This window comes from Python bivittatus, unplaced genomic scaffold, assembly GCF_059951505.1.
Source record: "Python bivittatus isolate LINGU-HERP-01145 unplaced genomic scaffold, Pbiv_v1 ctg000580_np1212, whole genome shotgun sequence".
NCBI lineage: Eukaryota > Metazoa > Chordata > Lepidosauria > Squamata > Pythonidae > Python > Python bivittatus.
In genome coordinates this window covers 5,543,886-5,562,728 of record NW_028277087.1, presented here as the reverse complement: position 1 = coordinate 5,562,728, position 18,843 = coordinate 5,543,886, and the positions used below count along the sequence as shown (strand labels likewise).

Genomic DNA, 18,843 nt, shown 5'->3' with positions numbered 1-18,843 from the left:
TTTTGTTTTTCTCAGGTTCTGGTTCCGTTTATACTGGTTCCCCCTGAAGGTGCTTTATGCCACGTGCCACACCAGCCTGCAGTCTGTCCCTAACATCCCTTTTTACTTCTTCTTCAACACGCTGCTCTTCATCCTCACGCTAATGAACATCTATTGGTTCCTGGTGAGTAAAGGGCTGTTGTCAGAGGCCAGACCAGCTTTCCCAGCTCCGCACCATCCAGTGTGAGGTAACGGTGAAGGTGCCGGATTAGGAATGGGGAACCCCAGGATCAAGCCCCCCGCCCAGCCAGGAAGCTCTGGGGGAGAATTTATTTATTTATTAAATTTATATGCCACCTGTCTCCCCCAGAGGGTGACTCTGGGCGGCTGACAATTGAAATCAAACATCAAAAACAGTAAAAAATAAATAAATATCCACATTCAATTAGCTAAACAAAAATCCTACTATCTAAAAAGACTATATCTATCAAAAGAGTACTGTAAAGTTCACCCGTTGGGGGAGATGCGCGGCGTACAAATGTAATAAATAAATCAGTAAATAAAAATTCAAGATGCCGGGAGGCCGAATCAATTATCACACGAGCCAATTCCAATGATGAGAATTGGGGCCCGTCCCCTCTTCTCAGCCCAGCCCTATTTTGCAAGGATTGTGGTAGGAAAAAATAGGAGGGAGTGCTATATATACTACTTTGGTCCCCCAAATGAAGGACGGGATGTGCATTTCTTTATATATATATGTGTGTGTGTGTATTATATATATATATATATATATATATATATATATATATATATATATATAAATAAATATAAAGTAATGCATATCCTGTCCTTCATTTGGGGGACCAAAGTAGTATATATAGCACTCCCTCCTATTTTCAAGAATCTTGGGAAAAGGTTTATATATATATATATAATCCTTTTCCCAAGATTCTGGGTGATCTACAAACATAAAATGCAATAGAATACAGTAAAACTCCCTGAAACATAAGCTTGCAAAGCATCGTCAAATCTAGGTCAGCATGGTAGAATCCCGAACAAAATCAGCAGCTTCATGTCGCTGCTAAACATGCAAAAATTCAGCCGAACAAAATCACTTTATCCGTTGTGTGGAAGGCTAAGAGCGAAAGGGTCAGGTGCACCTCTGGGAGCCAGCTGTTCCAGTGGCATTGGGGCCACTGCCAAGAAGGTCGGCTATAGGGTCTATATTCCCTACATCTCTCATGGGGCTGGGACCCCAAACATCAGCAACTCTCAGAATTTCTATAACAATTAGTATTTATTAAACTTGTATGCCTCCCAACTCTCAATGATTCGGGGTGGTTTACCACCATGAACACAGAAATTACAATAAAATTAATAAAAATAAGGATAAATGATGGCAAGCACAGTGAAGTGAGGGATCTCACTCTCCCTTCATCTGAGGCCTGGGTGGAGAGCCAGGTCTTCACGGCTCTTCTAAACGACAGCAGAGTGGGGGCCATCCGGATCTTGGGGGAAACCTCGGGTCTTGGGGGGAGCCTCATTCCAGAGGGCAGGAGCTTCCACAGAGAAGGTGCACTTCCAGGGTCCTGAGAGATAGCCCGTGTGTGTGTCTGTGTGTCTGTAGTATAGCCCTAGTAAATATTGTGCTCTTCGTGGGCATTCTTTGTCTGTTTTTATTGGTGTGGTCAGTTGTTCTAAATACACATGGATTTATATAGAACCACTGCTCCCAAAGGAAGAAACTTGAGACAAATGCCCGGCCTTTGATCTGGTTTTCTCCGGGCAGCAGACTGATTTCTAAATGCCTTGATGAAATGCCCAGCCCTAGGCTAGGAAAGAATGCTAAATCTGCCCCATTCAGTTGAATGTAGATCTGAACCTGGGTATGGATGTCCCCATATGCTAAGTTGACCCAGCGGGGTGAGGAAGCAGGTAAGAGGCCACAAAGCATGATGGGAAAATCTGTGATCCAGCAAGCTGATTGACTCTCCCCCTCTCCTCTTGGCAGTACATTGTTGTCTTTGTGGCCAAAGTTTTGCTTGGACAAGTCCAGGAGGTGAAGGATGTACGGGAATATGACATTGATGCTGCCTCTAAGAAGACAGACAGGGAACTTCACCTCTACAACTCTTGGAAGGATGGGTAAGGATGTCTAGAAATGATGGGTGTCTGTTCTTTCCCTCAATATCCTCCTCCTAACAAATGGCCGGTCAGTTGCTTCTGAGAGGCTTACAAGGAGGATAGGAAGACAAGGGCCATCTGCTTCCATTTACTTTCCCCAAAATTAAGATTTTGGGATAGACTGCCCTTCAGCATGGAGGCTTAGTCATCTAACATGGCTGGTAAGAATGGAAAGAATCAACACATAACAGAATTGCTTTCCTGAAGAATTTATCTTTTGTCCAGCATCCAGTTTCCAGCTTTGGCCAGCCAGAAGCCCCTGAACAGAACCCTGTGTTTACTTCAGCAAATAGTATTTAGCATTAAGAGTAGACTGGGACTGAACATGGAGGTTCCATTTGATTCTCAGGCTACTTCCTTTTCTTGCTCTCTTTTTTTCAATTTTTATTTATCTTAACAAATTTTACAGAAAAAAAAAATAGATTTTTTTTAAAACATACAATATAAGAAAAACTATTAAAAAATACAGCAACCCAAGTTAAAACCAAAATGAAAAAATAGTCAGAAAGGGGGAAATTATATATGTCACATTTTAAATAAATATTAAACAAATGTCTAAATCTACATTAAAAAAAGGATAGTAAAATTGATTATTTAATTCTAATAATAAAATAATACATAACAATAAATAAAAAAAATAATAATTAAAAATTGATCCTTTAATTCTTTGCCATAAAAGAACACACTGAGTCCTTTTTTGACTAGTAGATAAAATTGTATTTTCAAAAATGGCTAACTTACAGATCTCTTGAATCCAGTCTTTAATAAAAGACTTTGACTACTTTTCCAGTTCCTCAAAATAATTCTTTTAACAACACCCCAGGCCCAATACAACCAGAAGTTCTCCGAAATAGTCAGATTCCAAACATGCCACTTTCTGCATGTCAAGAAGGAATATTGAGAGGAGCAGTGAATCTGTAGACTGAGTTTGTCCATAGAAAGGATCGCTTCCATTGCTAATTACAGAATCTAGCTTTGGCCAGATCTGGTTTCCTCCCAATGCTTTACATCCCATTCTCTGGTGGATCTGTTTCAACCTGATCCTCATGGTCAAGTTGAGAGCATTTCTGGCTCAAGGGATTATTGCCCAGGTGTAACGGGATGAGAGAATGACCTTGAGGAACAGGAGGAAGAGCCACAGCCAAGACAATGGTCAGATAAGAGAAATCGGAGTCTCGAATGTAATTTGGGAAAACGTCTCAAACTTGACTCTGCCTAGTTCTCTTGGGATAAAAGCAAGGCAGGGGAAGGCACATTGAGAGTTGCAAGATTCTGTTACCCTAACCCTATAATAAAAGTAATTTTAGTATTCATGACTTCAGTGTTTTGGTTCTCCCTTGTAGAGCTGACATCAATCTTGAAACTCTGAATGTGCCTCCCCCTCCCTGCCTTTATCCTACAGAGAACTAGGAAGGGTCAAGTCTGAGATACTTTCTCAAATTACACTTCTGCTTTGGACTGAGGTTTCTCTTATCTGACTGTTGCCTTGGCTGCAGCTCTTCCTCTTCTTCCTCAAGGTTATTCTCACAACCCATCACACTAGGGCTCAGTCTATTACTCCCTTGGGCAGCCGTGAGTAAAGGATTATCTAACAGACCAAAGAAAGTCTGTTTATTATGTTCTGCTTGGGACATATTACTGGGATAGGCAACGTAACAAGACAAGTCACAATACTAGACAAATTAAGTTCAACCCAAACTTACTTACTTACTTATTTAATAACCACACCTAGACAGTTTTTTGAAAATTTATTTATTTTTATTATAACCCCCTAACTCCAATGGATTCTGGGTGGCATACACAACCCCCCAAAATCCATAAAAATGGTTATAACCAGACTAAAACAACACAAACAGGCCCCCCCAAAATACAACAATATTAACTCCAGGCCTAGGACCAAAGCCAATAAACTGTGTGGACTTCAACTCCCAGAATACTGGGAGCTGAAGTCCACACAGCTTCAGGTTGCTGGGGTTGAGAAACACCACCTTAAGAGCAAGGGACTTGCAGCCTTATCTGACTCTTCCTCTTGGGGCGATGACCACGAATAGTGTCAGTTTCAAGTAGCTGTCTTCTTTCACTTTCTCATGCAGACATTTCGGCGTAGGAAATTCCCTGTGAGGTTCTTCTTTTAGTGACAGAGCGGTGGTAGATTGTGGAACAGATTGAGAGGGAAGAAAATGCTGTCCCCAACTCTTACTCAAAGAGTAATATTTTTTTTAAAAATTAAAATTGAAAAGTAAACAACTTCTACTCAAAGAGTGAAAAGCCACGGATTCAGTTTCACTCTGCAGTAAACGAAAGCACTTGGGGGAAACGAATCATCAGATCTTCTATCTTAAGCAGGAAAGCCCAAAATAATAATGATCAGAGATCATCTCAGGGAATGACCTAACAAAAGGTTGACGTGCAGAATGAAGTGGAGAGGTGGGTAGCAGAGAGGATTAAGTACATGTAGGAGAAACACCAAATGCTGGAAATCCTGTAGCTCATGTCCAAAGACTTAGTCCTCTTACACTTTTTCTGGGGTTCAGGCTGCAGGTCCATCCCTTTGATGGTGCACACAGGTTACACAGTCCTTGGATTGTGACCTGATGTATCTCAGATCACACCCTTCAGTTCTGTCCATGGCAGGATTGCCCTTCCCTGTCTCCCATCTTTTGCCTTCAGCCATTTATGAAGAGGTTCTGCATCCTGGTCACCCATTTGACAGATGATGCAACGTATCGTAAATGTCTCCTCCCCTAGTAACTCCAGTTCCTAGATCAATAAACCTTCCACAATTAAGCATGTTACAAATCAGGTACGGTAGAAAATCCACCTACTCCAACCACTCGTAAGAAACAGAACGTATCCCTTAATTAAATTATATACATCTACTTAGGGATACATATGTGCAGATTTAACAGATCAGGTGGGAAAGGAGGTGTCCATTATTCCCAGTTGTTTGTTAAATGTAATCTGCAGGGACACTGTTAAGAATGTGCTTTGTAGCATCTGCACTCCACCAATTCAAAGTTTCGCTGCAAATTGAAGTGTGCTAAAACAGTTCTATTGCAATGCTTCTATTAAATAAAAACCTTATCTTAAATACTGAGGCTGAAATATATGGGAAGTATTTATAGTAACACATTTTATTTGCATTTTATTTTATTTAATTTAGTAATTAAATCTTGACTTAAATTAAATAAAGCCAATTTTAGTTTCTGTCCTGGGCCTAAACCAATTTTTGGGAATGAAGTCTCTACAGATGGTCCTTGCTTAACAACCACTTGTTCAGCAACTGTTTTAACTTACAGCGGTGCTGAACGAGTGCTACTTACAACCAATCCTCATATTTATGACGGTCACAGCGTCCCCGAGGTTACATGATCTCAATCTTCAAAGTTCCAGCTGTCGCAGCATCCCGCAGTTATGTGATTGCCATTTGTGACCTTCACTGGCAGCTTCCAACAAGCAAAGTCAATGGGGAAGCCGGCAGGAGGTTGCAAATGGCATCATCATAACAGCATGGGATTTGCTGAAGGACAGCAACCAGAAGTGCTGGAACTGCCACTGCTAAGTGGTGCAATCACGTGAAGTCGCGCTTTACGACGGGATTGCTTAGCGACAGAGTTCCTGATCCCAATTGCTGTCATTAACTGAGGACTGCCTGTATTAGGAGATCTTGTATCTGCAGGGCCATGCCCGTTCATCTGCATAGCCACGCCCAAGGCCAGTGGTCGGATGGCATGATGAAATAGTAAGAGCCAGCTTTTTCACTTACTGTCCTGTGCTTCTCTTCCACAGAAATCATCTAAAGAACGGCATTGTGAAAGACAAGCGGTTATAGAGGTTGCTCACTGGACCACATTGCACAGAGCCAGACTCTGGAGAAACCTGCAAGGACCCCTTCGTTCAAACTCCAGCCTCCTCAAGGGGGCCAAAGAAACAGAGCTGCCACCCTACCCCACCCAGGGTTGACAACTAGTGCTAGCTGGGGAGCAATGTCCCAGGATGATTTACCAATTTTCTTTTTTAAACCCTCTGGGGTTGGATTCAAGCTGGATTTCCGTTAACAGTGATGGAACTAGAAGTAGAAGGAGGCCGATGATGTGTCATTTTGTGATGTCAGGTTGGAGCAGGGCATTCACACAGAGAGTAGCTGCTTCCACCCTTTGGTGCATCAGTGGGCCCTAGTAGGAAGAGCTCCCACCAGGGTGGAGGGATGAGGAACCGTCACTTTTCTGTGGTCTCTGCCCAGCAGGGCCCTCTCTGTGATGGCCCCAAGAAGGCGGAACTGCTTCCCCCTTGATTCAGGACTCCTGATTGGTTAAGAGAAATAAGGGGGAACCCCTTCAGAATCTCCAGCTGGCAAAGGCAATGGTGGAAGAGTAAAAGCACATGTGTGAATCGATGAATTTTCAGCCTTGCAAATTTGGGTTGAAAAGGAGTATCCCACAATGCCCTGTGGCACTTTTATCACTGTTCCCTTTTCTAAACAATGTTTTTTCCTGCCCTTTGTTCTGGTTGGGAGAGGAAAATGGGGTGGTGGTACTTTATGTCTCTGTGTGTGTTGGTTTAAGTTGTATATAAAATAAGGCTTGAATTCACAGTACAAGGATGGTGATGTTTTCTGAATTGCCTTCGAAAAGAGATTTTTAAATTCTTTTTAGTTTGCTTATATATAAATATTCATAGTTACATTATGGGTGATGTACCAGTCCATATTCAGTTTCACTGGCACTTCTGCTTGACAGAATCCTAAATGCGATTACTTGAGGCCCCCTCTATTACTGCAGGGTTTTTGATGGCTGTTGTAGTTTCTGGCAGAGTACCTCCCTGTCAGAGGCAGTCTATCTTTCAATATTGAGACATAGCTTGGAATAGGAGAGAGCAGGAAATTGTAAGCCAGGTGACCTTAGTACCTCACTGATGGGTGATTTTTCCTTGGCACCATTTAAAATGTTGGATTGGGTTATATTTTTACCATGCTGACTGGGGAATTCTGGGAGTTGAACTCCACACATTTTAAAGTTGCCGAAGCTGAGAAGCACTGCCTTAGGATAAGATGTATGCTGGTGTTGGGGGGAGAATGTGTCACAAAACTCAAGGTGGCCACAATCATGTGATTGAAGCCCACCCCTTTTTTTTTTACACACATCACAAGTAAAAAAAGACAGGGCTTCAACTGCATGATTGTGGACCCTTTTTGTATTTCTTTACACTTCTCTCTCCAGACACCCCAGTCTTAGATACAAACAACTTTTGTAGGATGGGCTACCATATCTGGAAGGTTTAGAGCAGTGTTTCTCAACCTTAGCAACTTTAAGATATGTGGACTTCAACTCCTAGAATTCCACACATTTTAAAGTCGCTAAGGTTGAGAAACACTGGTTTAGAGCATGCTGTGGGTGCTCTCACAAAATGACTGACACGAGAGGGCCTTGCTGATTCACAAAAAAGCTGCCGAGGTTTGCATTCCTCATCCCATTCATTTACTAGAAGGCAAACTAGTGAGGCTGACCCTTGCCACCGTCTTGAGAGTGCCCCTCTCCAGATGTCTGGGTGGGTGGGAACATTTCCAGATGGGACTGCAGCCACCCCACCATTTTTTTATGTTTTAAGAAGGTACTTAGAGATTCTTGGAAATAAAGTATACCCCGGAGATTGGTAATTTGCATTTCTTTTTTAAATTCCTTTTTTACATTTTTGTAAATTATATGTATCAGATGAGGGGAGAGCATGGTGATAACCATATTACAGGTAGTCCTCAATTATAGTAATTGGGACCAGAATTTTTGATGCTAAACGATGCAGTCATAAAGTGCAATGTCACGTGACCACGCCACTTGGCAACAAAAATGCCAGCACTTCCTGTTGCCGTCGTTAAGCTAATCACCGCAGGTTGTTAAACGAGGATGTCACATGGTCACCATTTTCCATCTCCTGCTGGCTTCCCTAATGACTTCACTTGTAGGAAGCCAGCAAAGGTTGCAAACAGTGATCACGTCACTGTGGGGATGTTGCGATCATCGTAAGTATGAGGACTGATCATAAGTACCACTCATTCAGCACCACTGTAAGTTCGAGGACCACCTGTCCTTAATGCTAACCTTAATGCTATTGTAGTGAACAGGGCAAATTTGCTTCCTGGGATCTTCTGATTTCTTTATTCAAGTTACAAACCAGGGATACCCAACAGGGGCCATGATCCACATTTAATCTGAGTGCAAAGTCAGGCAGGAAGGGGACATGCAGTCCAAAATGTGGATGGAGACAACAAAGTTGGGGGCAGGGCAAGGGCAACAATTACAGTGGGGCAAAAAAGTATTTAGTCAGCCACCAATTGTGCAAGTTCTCCCACTTAAAAAGATGAGAGAGGCCTGTAATTTTCATCATAGGTATACCTCAACTATGAGAGACAAAATGGGGAAAAATCCAGAAAATCACATTGTCTGATTTTTAAAGAATTTATTTGCAAATCATGGTGGAAAATAAGTATTTGGTCACCTACAAACAAGCAAGATGTCTGGCTCTCACAGACCTGTAACTACTTCTTTAAGAGGCTCCTCTGTCCTCCACTTGTTACCTGTAGTAATGGCACCTGTTTGACCTTGTTATCAGTATAAAAGACACCTGTCCCCAACCTCAAACAGTCACACTCCAAACTCCACTATGGCCAAGACCAAAGAGCTGTTGAAGGACACCAGAAACAAAATTGTAGACCTGCACCAGGCTGGGAAGACTGAATCTGCAATAGGCAAGCAGCTTGGTGTGAAGAAATCAACTGTGGGAGCAATAATTAGAAAATGGAAGACATACAAGACCACTGATAATCTCCCTCAATCTGGGGCTCCACACAAGATCTCACCCCGTGGGGTCAAAATGATCACAAGAACGGTGAGCAAAAATCCCAGAACCACACGGGGGGACCTAGTGAATGACCTGCAGAGAGCTGGGACCAAAGTAACAAAGGCTACCATCAGTAACACACTGTGCCGCCAGGGACTCAAATCCTGCAGTGCCAGATGTGTCCCCCTGCTTAAGCCAGTACTAGAGAGCATTTGGACGATCCAGAAGAGGATTGGGAGAATGTCATATGGTCAGATGAAACCAAAGTAGAACGTTTTGGTCTAAACTCCTCGTGTTTGGAGGAGAGAGAATGCTGAGTTGCATCCAAAGAACATCATACCTACTGTGAAGCATGGGGGTGGAAACATCATGCTTTGGGGCTGTTTTTCTGCAAAGGGACCAGGACGACTGATCCGTGTAAAGGAAAGAATTAATGGGGCCATGTATCATGAGATGTTGAGTGAACGCCTCCTTCCATCAGCAAGGGCATTGAAGATGAAACGTGGCTGGGTCTTTCAGCATGACAATGATCCCAAACACACCGCCCGGGCAACGAAGGAGTGGCTTCGTAAGAAGCATTTCAAGGTCCTGGAGTGGCCTAGCCAGTCTCCAGATCTCAACCCCATGGAAAACCTTTGGAGGGAGTTGAAAGTCCGTGTTGCCCAGCGACAGCCCCAAAACATCACTGCTCTAGAGGAGATCTGCATGGAGGAATGGGCCAAAATACCAGCAACAGTGTGTGAAAACCTTGTGCAGACTTACAGAAAATGTTTGACCTCTGTCATTGCCAACAAAGGATACATAACAAAGTGTTGAGATGAACTTTTGATATTGACCAAATGCTTATTTTCCACCATGATTTCCAAATAAATTCTTTAAAAATCAGACAATGTGATTTTCTGGATTTTTTTCCCCATTTTGTCTCTCATAGTTGAGGTATACCTATGATGAAAATTACAGGCCTCTCTCATCTTTTTAAGTGGGAGAACTTGCACAGTTGGTGGCTGACTAAATACTTTTTTGCCCCACTGTACTTCGCTTCCACTGGCTATACACGCAATTAAAATAAGTATGATTTAAAAAGGGAAAGATTCTAGGATCGTGTTTGCCAAAGTACAATTGATAGGTATTATAACGTTTTTTTGACAGCAGTACAGAAGTGGTTTACTGCTGCCTTTCTGTTTTTTTCCCCCTCAGCTAAGTACTAACCAGGTTAGTTAGTTACCTTTTTCTGTGACCAGCAAAGTTGCTGCCATCTGCTGTGATTTAATCCACACATATGTAGGATTTCCCCTTCACCACCGTGGGCTTTAGGATGTTGTAGGAGATGAAAATTGGTTTACCCACAGCCAGGGACCTTGGTGTGCCAGTCTTTCAGCTTCACTCCTTTACAGGGCGGCTGTGAGATTAATGCAGAACGTTACAGTTATGCTTGGAAAGATGAGGGGGGAAATCTAATAAAGCTTTGTTGGAGTGTTTCCGGCAGTCATAACAACCATAGGAATGTACAATCAAAACTGCATCTCTGAACCCATCACAGGCAGTATTTGTATTTGATATTATTATTCATTCAATTCATATCTTTTTTTAAAGGAGCTCAAGGCAGATTACATGGGGGGGGGGTGTCTCCATTTTATCCCAACAGTCCTGTGAGGTAGGCTGTGCTGAAAGTGTGATTTTTACCTTTCTGTGGCCGAGAAGGGATTTGAACCCAGATGTCCCCACTGATAGCCCGCCGCCTTTCCCACTACATCTAATTGGCCCGAGAGGGAGGAACTAACCCAAAGATTTAAAAGGCATTCTTAGTTTCATAAATAGGCAACAGGAGTAGGAACAGCTGTAACCACGCAAAACTGGCATCCTTGCACAGCCCCTTCAATCAACCAAAAATACTGGACCATTGGCTGCAACCGCACTTCTGGGGCAGAAGGACATAGGGGCCCCGAGGCCAGAGGTAACAGGAGGATTTTTTCTGTATCTTCCACAGCATGGGGAAAAACTGGCTTTGATGCCTGCAAAGGCTGGGTGAGTCAGGTTAGATAAGAAAGGGTGGGACAGTGGCAAGCTTGCAAGATCAGGTCCACAAAAGGGCTTTGAAATGCATAAATAGGACAGGCGGGGATGTGAAGATACCGGAGTTTGCATAAGCCTCAAATTCCATTGCACCAAGAAAGGGGAAGCCTTAAAATGGCAAAAATTGGGGGATGGAGTGCAATGTTCCCTTGCTTGAAATCCTGAACTAAACGTGAGCTATACATCTAATCCTGAGCATGAAACTGAGCAAACTCAGGGAGGCAGTGAAGGACAGGAAGGCCTGGCGCAATATGGTTCATGGGGTCACGAAGAGTCGGACACGACTTAACGACTAAACAACAACAACAACAATACATCTAATCCAAGCTTCTGAAAGCCACAGGCCAGTTTTGGCAAGCATTTGGGGCCAGGGAGATGTTCTTAACTTCTTTTAGGAAGTTGAGGGCAGAAGGGGCTGGAGCAATGATGTAAAGTGGGCATGGCCAGGTGGGACTGGAGGCCTGATTTTTCTCTGGACTTGGGGGTGACTGTTTTCATAGGTCAGTTTTCATTTTGCATGACATCAAGCCTTTGAAAAATATATCTGGAAGGAATACTGCAAAAGAAAGGTCAGTGGGGAGCCATGCAGTCTCAGGTTACCACTTCCTGCCATGAGGACTAGCAATTAGAGGAGCTGCGGCCAAGGCTTCTGTAAATGGAGAGCGAGAGGCAGTGGGTTAAACCCTCCCTATTTATTAATGCGTCTGGTCCTTGTTCAGCAAAGGCAAAATGAAGGTGGGCAGAAAGGCCTTTGTAATGCAGATGAACATACTTCCCCTTCAGGCAAGTTCAGGACTTTGAAGAAACCAGTAAGAGGTGGTGGTTGAGAAAAAAAGGAGGAAGGACCTCCCGTAGAAAAGGCAGTCATAAATCCAGTGCATAAATCAATCAATATTCATGGCACCAAATTTCTCACAACAGTCTAGTCCACAAAATCCTTCCAGAACATCTGGATTTGAACTGGTCTCCAGAATATCCCTGCAGCTTTCTTACCAAACACTGTCCTTCCTTTACTGTCTCTTCTTGTTCCTTGTCTCCTTCCCTTCAGCCACAACTGCACATAGGCAATATTCCTTCCTCGAGATGATGCTCCCTATGTCTAAGTGGGCTGTGATTAGGAAACATTTATCCAATAATAACTTTATCAGGTCTGAAGTTTCCACAAGATCCTATCCCCGGGGTCCTCAATGTGACTGTTTCCTATCTAATCTCTTTAAGATTATCTGAATGAAAAATAAAACGGGAAGCCAGCAAGCTGCAAAGTAAAACATCAGCCTCAAGCATACTCTGCCTTTCCGAAAATGCTTCCAAGCTCCACAAAACTTCCAGGGGCACTTTAAGGGCTTTGTTTTTACAGGATGCACTGGGCCACAAATATGCCAAGCCACAAAAAAACCTAATATGCCAAGGTTAAAGCCAAATGTTGCATCCTGGTCACACGTTTACCTGACCTGCTTCGTAATTGGATGGGAGACCACCAGGACCCCTGGCCAGTGCTCTGTTTTTGCCAAGGAAAGGACCAACATAGGTGCACGGCCAGGAGCCAAGATGGATGGGAAGTCTGTATCTTAGGTAGGCACTATGTCTGGTCACCCTTAACGTGGCTAAAGTGTGCCTGGCTGGTGGCCTCTGGCTGAGGGCCTGGGGGGGATTTCCCCTCCCGCCTCTTACCTGGAGGCCATCCCTGCCTGGGGAGGGAGGGGTTAAGCGGCTCGCCCACCCCTGCCTCGGGGCCGGTTCTGCTCCTCCTTTTGGCCTGCGGGGGCGACCTCCAAGGACCAAAAGGCCCGCTCCCCACCCCCTTCCTCAGGTCGGCTTCTTCCCGCAGCCCCCAGAAGGCGAGCGCATCTCCGGCCTTTCCTCTCCAGAGTCCGCTCTCCTCCGCCCTCCCCATGGCAACTCTGCGCCTCGGGGCCCTGGTGGGGCTCGTGGTGCTGCTCTGGGCCTTCCCGGGGGCAGGGAGAGCGTTGCACCCCCAGGAAACGGAGCTCCTGAAGTCCCTAGGGCTGAGGGCGCGGCCCAGCCCCCGGTCTCCGGCGCCCGTGCCGCCCTGGCTCTGGGAGATGTTCCAGAAGCGAAGCGAGGCGTCCAGGAAGCCCCGGAACCCCTGCTGGGTGGAGGAGTTTCAAGTCCCGGGGAACATCATTCGGGTTTTCCCCGATCAAGGTACGATCCCGACAGGGGCAGGGGGAGCTGTGATGGGAGAAGAGCGTGAAACGTGCGGGTGCGCGTTAAGTGCCCGCTTTACCTCCCGCCTTTCCAGCCAGGGAGCGGGCAAGGCGGCGTAACGCGTTTGTGCGCGCGCCAAGCGCGGAGCTCCGGCCTCGGGGAGCGCGTTAATCCGCTTTCTGACCTCGCTGAGCGCTGAACCCGGGCACCGCTCCCCCAGAAACTAGCCACGGGTAACGCTGAGTAAGATCGATGCAAACCGGAGCCGCTCGATCTTTTCTTTCTGTGGTTATAGAGAGCGCGCAGACCCGTATGGATAAGGATCGGTCCTGGTTTCCTTTGGGAGGAAGGCGCGTCCTTATCTCAGCGTTTCGGCTGCACAAATACCTCGCGAAGTACAGTAAATGAAACTGAAAAATCGACGCCCAGCAAAATATGATAGTAAATTGCCCTTCTAAATGGCATCGATGTATCTCAGCTATTCCTATTCCTCAGAAGCTGGGCTGGCGCAGCTTCATTATTTCCAGTGAAATTACTGGGTATGGAAAAATAATGGAAAAATTACTGGGTGTGGAATAATGGAAAAAATTATGGGGTATGGAAAAAAACAATAATAATATAAGAAGTGAAATAATAATTGAAATGATAAAGTGAAATCGTTTTCACTTGGAAGAAGGAGGGTTAGTTATTGTTTCAATTGGTTTGATAGGATGTTGGAAGGAATATTGTTTTATTTTTTAAGAGGATCCCTGTCTCAGGTGTGAAGAGGCCAGAATAGCGAGGAGTAAATAGGAAAAAAAATTAACTTGTGTAAGTAGCTGAATGAAGCAATGACATTTAACAAAAATGGGTGATTGAAGAATTAATTATACAGACAGAAACACACACACACTCATATATAATGGGGGGGAGGGAGAGGAGAAAAAAACCCCCACAAGAGTATATTTTTGTACTCAACAAAATTATATCTTATAATACAATTAAATTTCTAACCTTTGAGCAATTTTACTTAACAAGAGGGGGAAAATGGGGAAAATGGGAAATGAAATTGTATATGCAATCCAGGTTTCTGAATAGTCTTCTAAATGGGACTCCTTCCAGTAAAAATTTTTAGATATAGAAATATGGGATGAGTGCTGTTCATCCCCCATCCTTTTTTTTTTTTTGCAATAGTAACATGGGTCATTTTTTGCTCTGGAAGGGAAAAACCAGGATAAAAGGGTAATGAATGAATAAAATCTACTTCCAAAGGGTGAAGTTGTAGCTTTAGAAGGTACAAAATTGCTTCTGTTGGAATTGCTGCTAAACAACTTCTGGAAACATACAGAAGGTGAACAGGATATAATAGGCCCAAGGGAAAAAAATCCACATTAGGCCAGCACCTTGATTTAAATATGAATTTAAAAAAATGCACAGCCATCTTTTTTTTAAACCTGCTATCTTTTCAAGATGGCTGGATTTCCTTTCCTTTTCTTTTTCTTGCATTTGGCCATCTAGTTTCAAAGCAGAAGCAAAGTAGGAAGTCTTTATCACCTCATTTCATCAGTCTGCAGCATTGTGGAATACATACCTACAAGGTTGCCAACTTACCCAAGGGGAGACAAAAGTCATCCTGGGCTGCTTCTGGCCTTTTTAAGATGGCGTTAGGTGGAAGCAGCATGGTGTGACTTCTCACACTGCTGTCAGATATGCACTCTTGCTTTCTTGGTGTTTGTTAGTTCTTAACCCCACAGCAGAGGAACTACTGTGGTTAAAGCGGTAGGAGCATTTCATTTCAGTGGAAACTTTCCACTGACAGTTTGTTTTTAATTAATTTTTTAGCCACCTCAACCACTGAAGCAACTTTGGGTCATGCCCATGTCACAATAGTACAGCAGTTAAAAGACTCTTGACCCTAACCAGGGACTTGGAGTAGACTTCAGATCTGCAAAATCTGTATTTTAAATCTGGTTAGAAGCATCTGAAGTCCAGACAGCACAGACAGCATAGGAAAAACATGCCCGCTTCTGGCTATTCTGGGTTGTGTTCCTACAACATATAAAGCCCTCAACCTGAGTTAGCAAGATAGGGTTTCTGTCTTTGTGTAAAATGTTGTGCCCTAAGAAATGATCCATACTATGGGTTAGTGAAATGGTTAGGTTCATATGACATGCTATGGCAATGGCTGGATTCCAGTGGACAAGCTGCCAACCACATTTTAGGCTAATTTAGGTTTGTTGTATGTAGTCATTTTATACTTTTGTGATAGGTGGGAGTCAGTAAATCTTGGTGATAGTAGCACACAGCACCAAAAGATCTACCATTAAATCCAGGTTTTCTTTTGCCCCCCTCCCCCCAATTTAGAGAACTGCTGTCAGACTTAACAGCTTACATATAGAAAGATTGTGTGCCAATCAATGTTTCAAACTGAACAGGGGAATTTAGAGATGGTTTAAATAAATTGAGACCTACTGTAGAGTAACGGAGGTGACCTTGACAGAAATATGCAAGAACTGCAATCCGGGCAAAAAGGGCTCTGGATCTTAGCAACTTCCTGTGGAGCTGATTGTCTGGTCTGGTCTACCTAGTGAGGATGACACCTACTGACCAGTGCTCTACAGGTAGTCCTCCTTTAGTGACCATGATTGTAACTCGATCATTAAGCAAAGTAGTCACTAACTGAAACTGTGCCTGGGCTTACAGGTGATCCTTGTTTAATGACTACTTGCTCAGCGACTGTTTTAACTTGTAACAGCACTGAATGAGTGGTACTTACGACTGGTCCTCGAAGTTCTGGCCATTGCAGCATCCTGTGGTCACATGATTGCAATTTGTGACCTTCCCTACTGGCTTCTCACAAACAAAATCAATAGGGAAGTCAGCAGGAAGTCAGAAGTCGCAATCACATGAGGTCCCACTTAATGATGGTAACTGGGGACTGCTGGAATTACCGTTGCTAAGCGGTGCAGTCACATGTCACACTTTATGACCACATTGCTTAGTGATGGAAATTCCAGTCCCAATTACCGTTATTAAGTGAGGACTATCTGTACTTCAGCTTTCCTTTGCTTTACAGACTTATGAAGATTGTAAATGCAAGGATTGGTCGTAAAGTTACTTTTTCATTACCACTGGAACTGCAAATGGTTGCTAAACAAGGCAGTTAACTGATGAAAACGATAAAAACAAATTGAATTATTTTAGTCCTAAATGTGTCATGAATGGCATCAATGTTCCCTTGTCTGATGTTGTTCCCTTCTCCCCTCACCCCAGATGCTTTCTATCTGTAACATGGCCCTAAGTGCTTTTGATTTCTATATCCATTCTAGGACACTTGATCCACAGAGAGGAACCCCAGAGTTGCTTATGTCTACAAAAACGGCTGTATTTTAATTTCTCCGCTCTGGAGGAAGGGGAACTGTTGACCCTGGCCCAGCTGGAGATTCAGTTCAGCCACAACCAGTACCACAGCTCCAGCTCAGGTCATCCCTTTGAGTTAAGTCTGTATCGGGCTTCCCAGATGGCCTTGCAGGGCATGTCCGCCCATACTTACAGCCGCCAGCTCCTGGTGGAGCAGTCCTTCATCCATCTGCACAAGTCCTTTGTCTTCAACCTGACTGAGGTGGCAAAGGAATGGCAGACGCCTTCTAGGAATTTGGGCTTGTTCCTTGAAATTAGCCTCCCGACGTCACCTGACAGCTTATGCTCCAAGCTTGATTCCTTGCTCAGTACCTCCCTGCTGGTGGTTTCTCTCACTCCTGGGCAGTGCAAAAGTGCCAGGAAGAGGCGTAGCACCTACTATGTGCCAGTCACTGCCAGCAACATTTGCAGACCACGGCGGCTGTACATCAGCTTCAGTGAAGTCGGTTGGGGGAACTGGATCATTGCTCCACTGGGTTACATGGCCAACTACTGCCTTGGAGACTGTCCTTTCCCTCTGACCGAGGAGCTCAACGGCACCAACCACGCCATCTTGCAAACCATCGTGCATTCTCTTGACCCCGAAGGGACCCCTCAGCCTTGCTGTGTCCCAATCCGCCTGTCACCGATATCCATTCTATACTATGACAACAACGACAATGTCGTGTTGAGACATTATGAGGATATGGTGGTGGATGAATGTGGCTGCCGGTGAGATGATTCACTGTTTCACCATCCTCTTCCTGCCACCAGATGTTCACCATCTGATCATCAGATGAGCCACCAAATGTTCAGTTGTGGTTATTGAGTTTATGATCTCCTTGCTTGTGAGTGGCTAGAGGAGCTGTGCATAGCCATGGAGTATTAAGTGGGATGCAAAATGCTTTTGTTAAAAATTGCTGGAATTGCATACAATTTATGGGGAGCCTTTTTCTTGCACTACCTCGTGTCTATTTTTAAATAGGGGCTAAGTAACTTGTTAATTATCCTAGGATCAAAATCAACAGAATTGGTTTTACAAAGGTAATATATTTTAAATCTCTGTGATTGACTTTAAAACTCCTTCACCAATCATCTTATTAAATAGACAAAAATTCATTGTGAATCCTTGTTATTTGTTCAGGATCTTCCCTCAAAACAAGTCCCATCAAACTTGCTTGCACAGGATCATTGGATTTTTAAATGAGGACCGAGCATCAAGCACTGTGCTTATCAAAAGAATGTGGGAAGAGTCTGCTAGATCAGACAAATAGCCTGATTTACAGCATTGGCCCTCTCTAGCCAAAGCCCCTTCTCTGTTGCGCACATCCCTAGTATTTGATATTTGCAGTCATAGTGCTTCTGCAACGTTGATGCAGCCATCAAGGGCTTCCTCTGGACACACTTCTTAAAAGCCAGTGGCCATCATGATCCGGTTACCTTTTAATTCAGCATGAAGTGCTTCCCTTAATGTACCTCTGAAATTTCAGTCCTAAACTCTGGAGGGTCACTAAGGAACGCAGAGGTACACACTTCTGGATTCAGAATTTTCATCTTTACTAATTACTAAATGTAGTATAGATGAACATCTTGCTGGAGAGATGGGACTGGAAACATGATTGGGTTTTAATATTGTGATATAAAACTAGATAACTAGGGACAACTGCAGCATATACTGTTAACAAGAAATCAAAGTTCCCTGCTAGATCATGTTTTAAAAATAATAAATTCTAACATTTATATGCTGTCCACCTCCCAGCAACCCTGGGCAGCAAAGGTGGTTTTTCTGGAAACAAGCATCTGTGAGTTAAGTATAGCAACAAGTGGAAATTAGTTTTCTTACCGGCCTTTCTAGCAATTAAATATCCCGGAAGAGAATGAACACGCATGTATTACCAGAATGTAAGACTTACTCAGAGCTAAGCGGAACAAATGGCTATTCCTCCACTGCAGACTAATAAAGGATCAGATTGGAGTGGAAAGTGATATGAGAACAAATCCCTTGTGATAAGGGAAATATATATATATATTAATTGAATTCAGTCACAACAGGTTAGCCACAGTGGGAACCAGAATACAGTTGTTACTTCTAAATTCAGCTAGCCCTTATGGCTGTAAAATAAACATTTGAAAGTTGCTTTCAAATATCACAGATAATATGCCAAAGTCTGCCAGGTCAGGAGAATGAAGTTGTGCAATCAACTTTAAATGGTAGTTGGCTTTACC

General features: G+C 43.7%; 2 protein-coding genes and 1 long non-coding RNA gene across 4 annotated transcripts in view; 2 read left to right on the top strand and 1 right to left on the bottom strand.

The window, feature by feature from the left end:
- The window catches only part of CERS1 (ceramide synthase 1), a 29,030-nt gene extending 22,267 nt beyond the window's left edge, over nt 1-6,763 (top strand). The window contains exons 5-7 of the mRNA XM_007430331.4: nt 16-163; nt 1,991-2,124; nt 5,953-6,763. Coding sequence (XP_007430393.2) covers nt 16-163; nt 1,991-2,124; nt 5,953-5,995 — 325 coding nt within the window. The 3' untranslated portion in view covers nt 5,996-6,763. The remainder of the gene's footprint in view (nt 1-15; nt 164-1,990; nt 2,125-5,952) is intronic.
- On the bottom strand, nt 3,937-14,919 carry LOC112540887 (uncharacterized). Of its 2 annotated transcripts, none has more exons than XR_003084932.2 (3): nt 14,830-14,919; nt 10,223-10,396; nt 3,937-4,937 (listed from the first exon to the last, which is right to left on the bottom strand). It is a non-coding gene; the product is annotated as an uncharacterized LOC112540887 (long non-coding RNA). The 2 variants fall into 2 exon arrangements; XR_003084931.2 differs by having other exon boundaries at nt 3,937-4,923.
- On the top strand, nt 12,856-17,706 carry GDF1 (growth differentiation factor 1). The gene is made up of 2 exons (XM_007430334.4): nt 12,856-13,236; nt 16,548-17,706. The coding sequence occupies exons 1-2, from the start codon at nt 12,963-12,965 to the stop codon at nt 17,351-17,353; spliced, it is 1,080 nt and encodes a 359-aa protein (XP_007430396.2). The 5' UTR covers nt 12,856-12,962; the 3' UTR covers nt 17,354-17,706.
- Nucleotides 17,707-18,843: the final 1,137 nt, after the last annotated feature.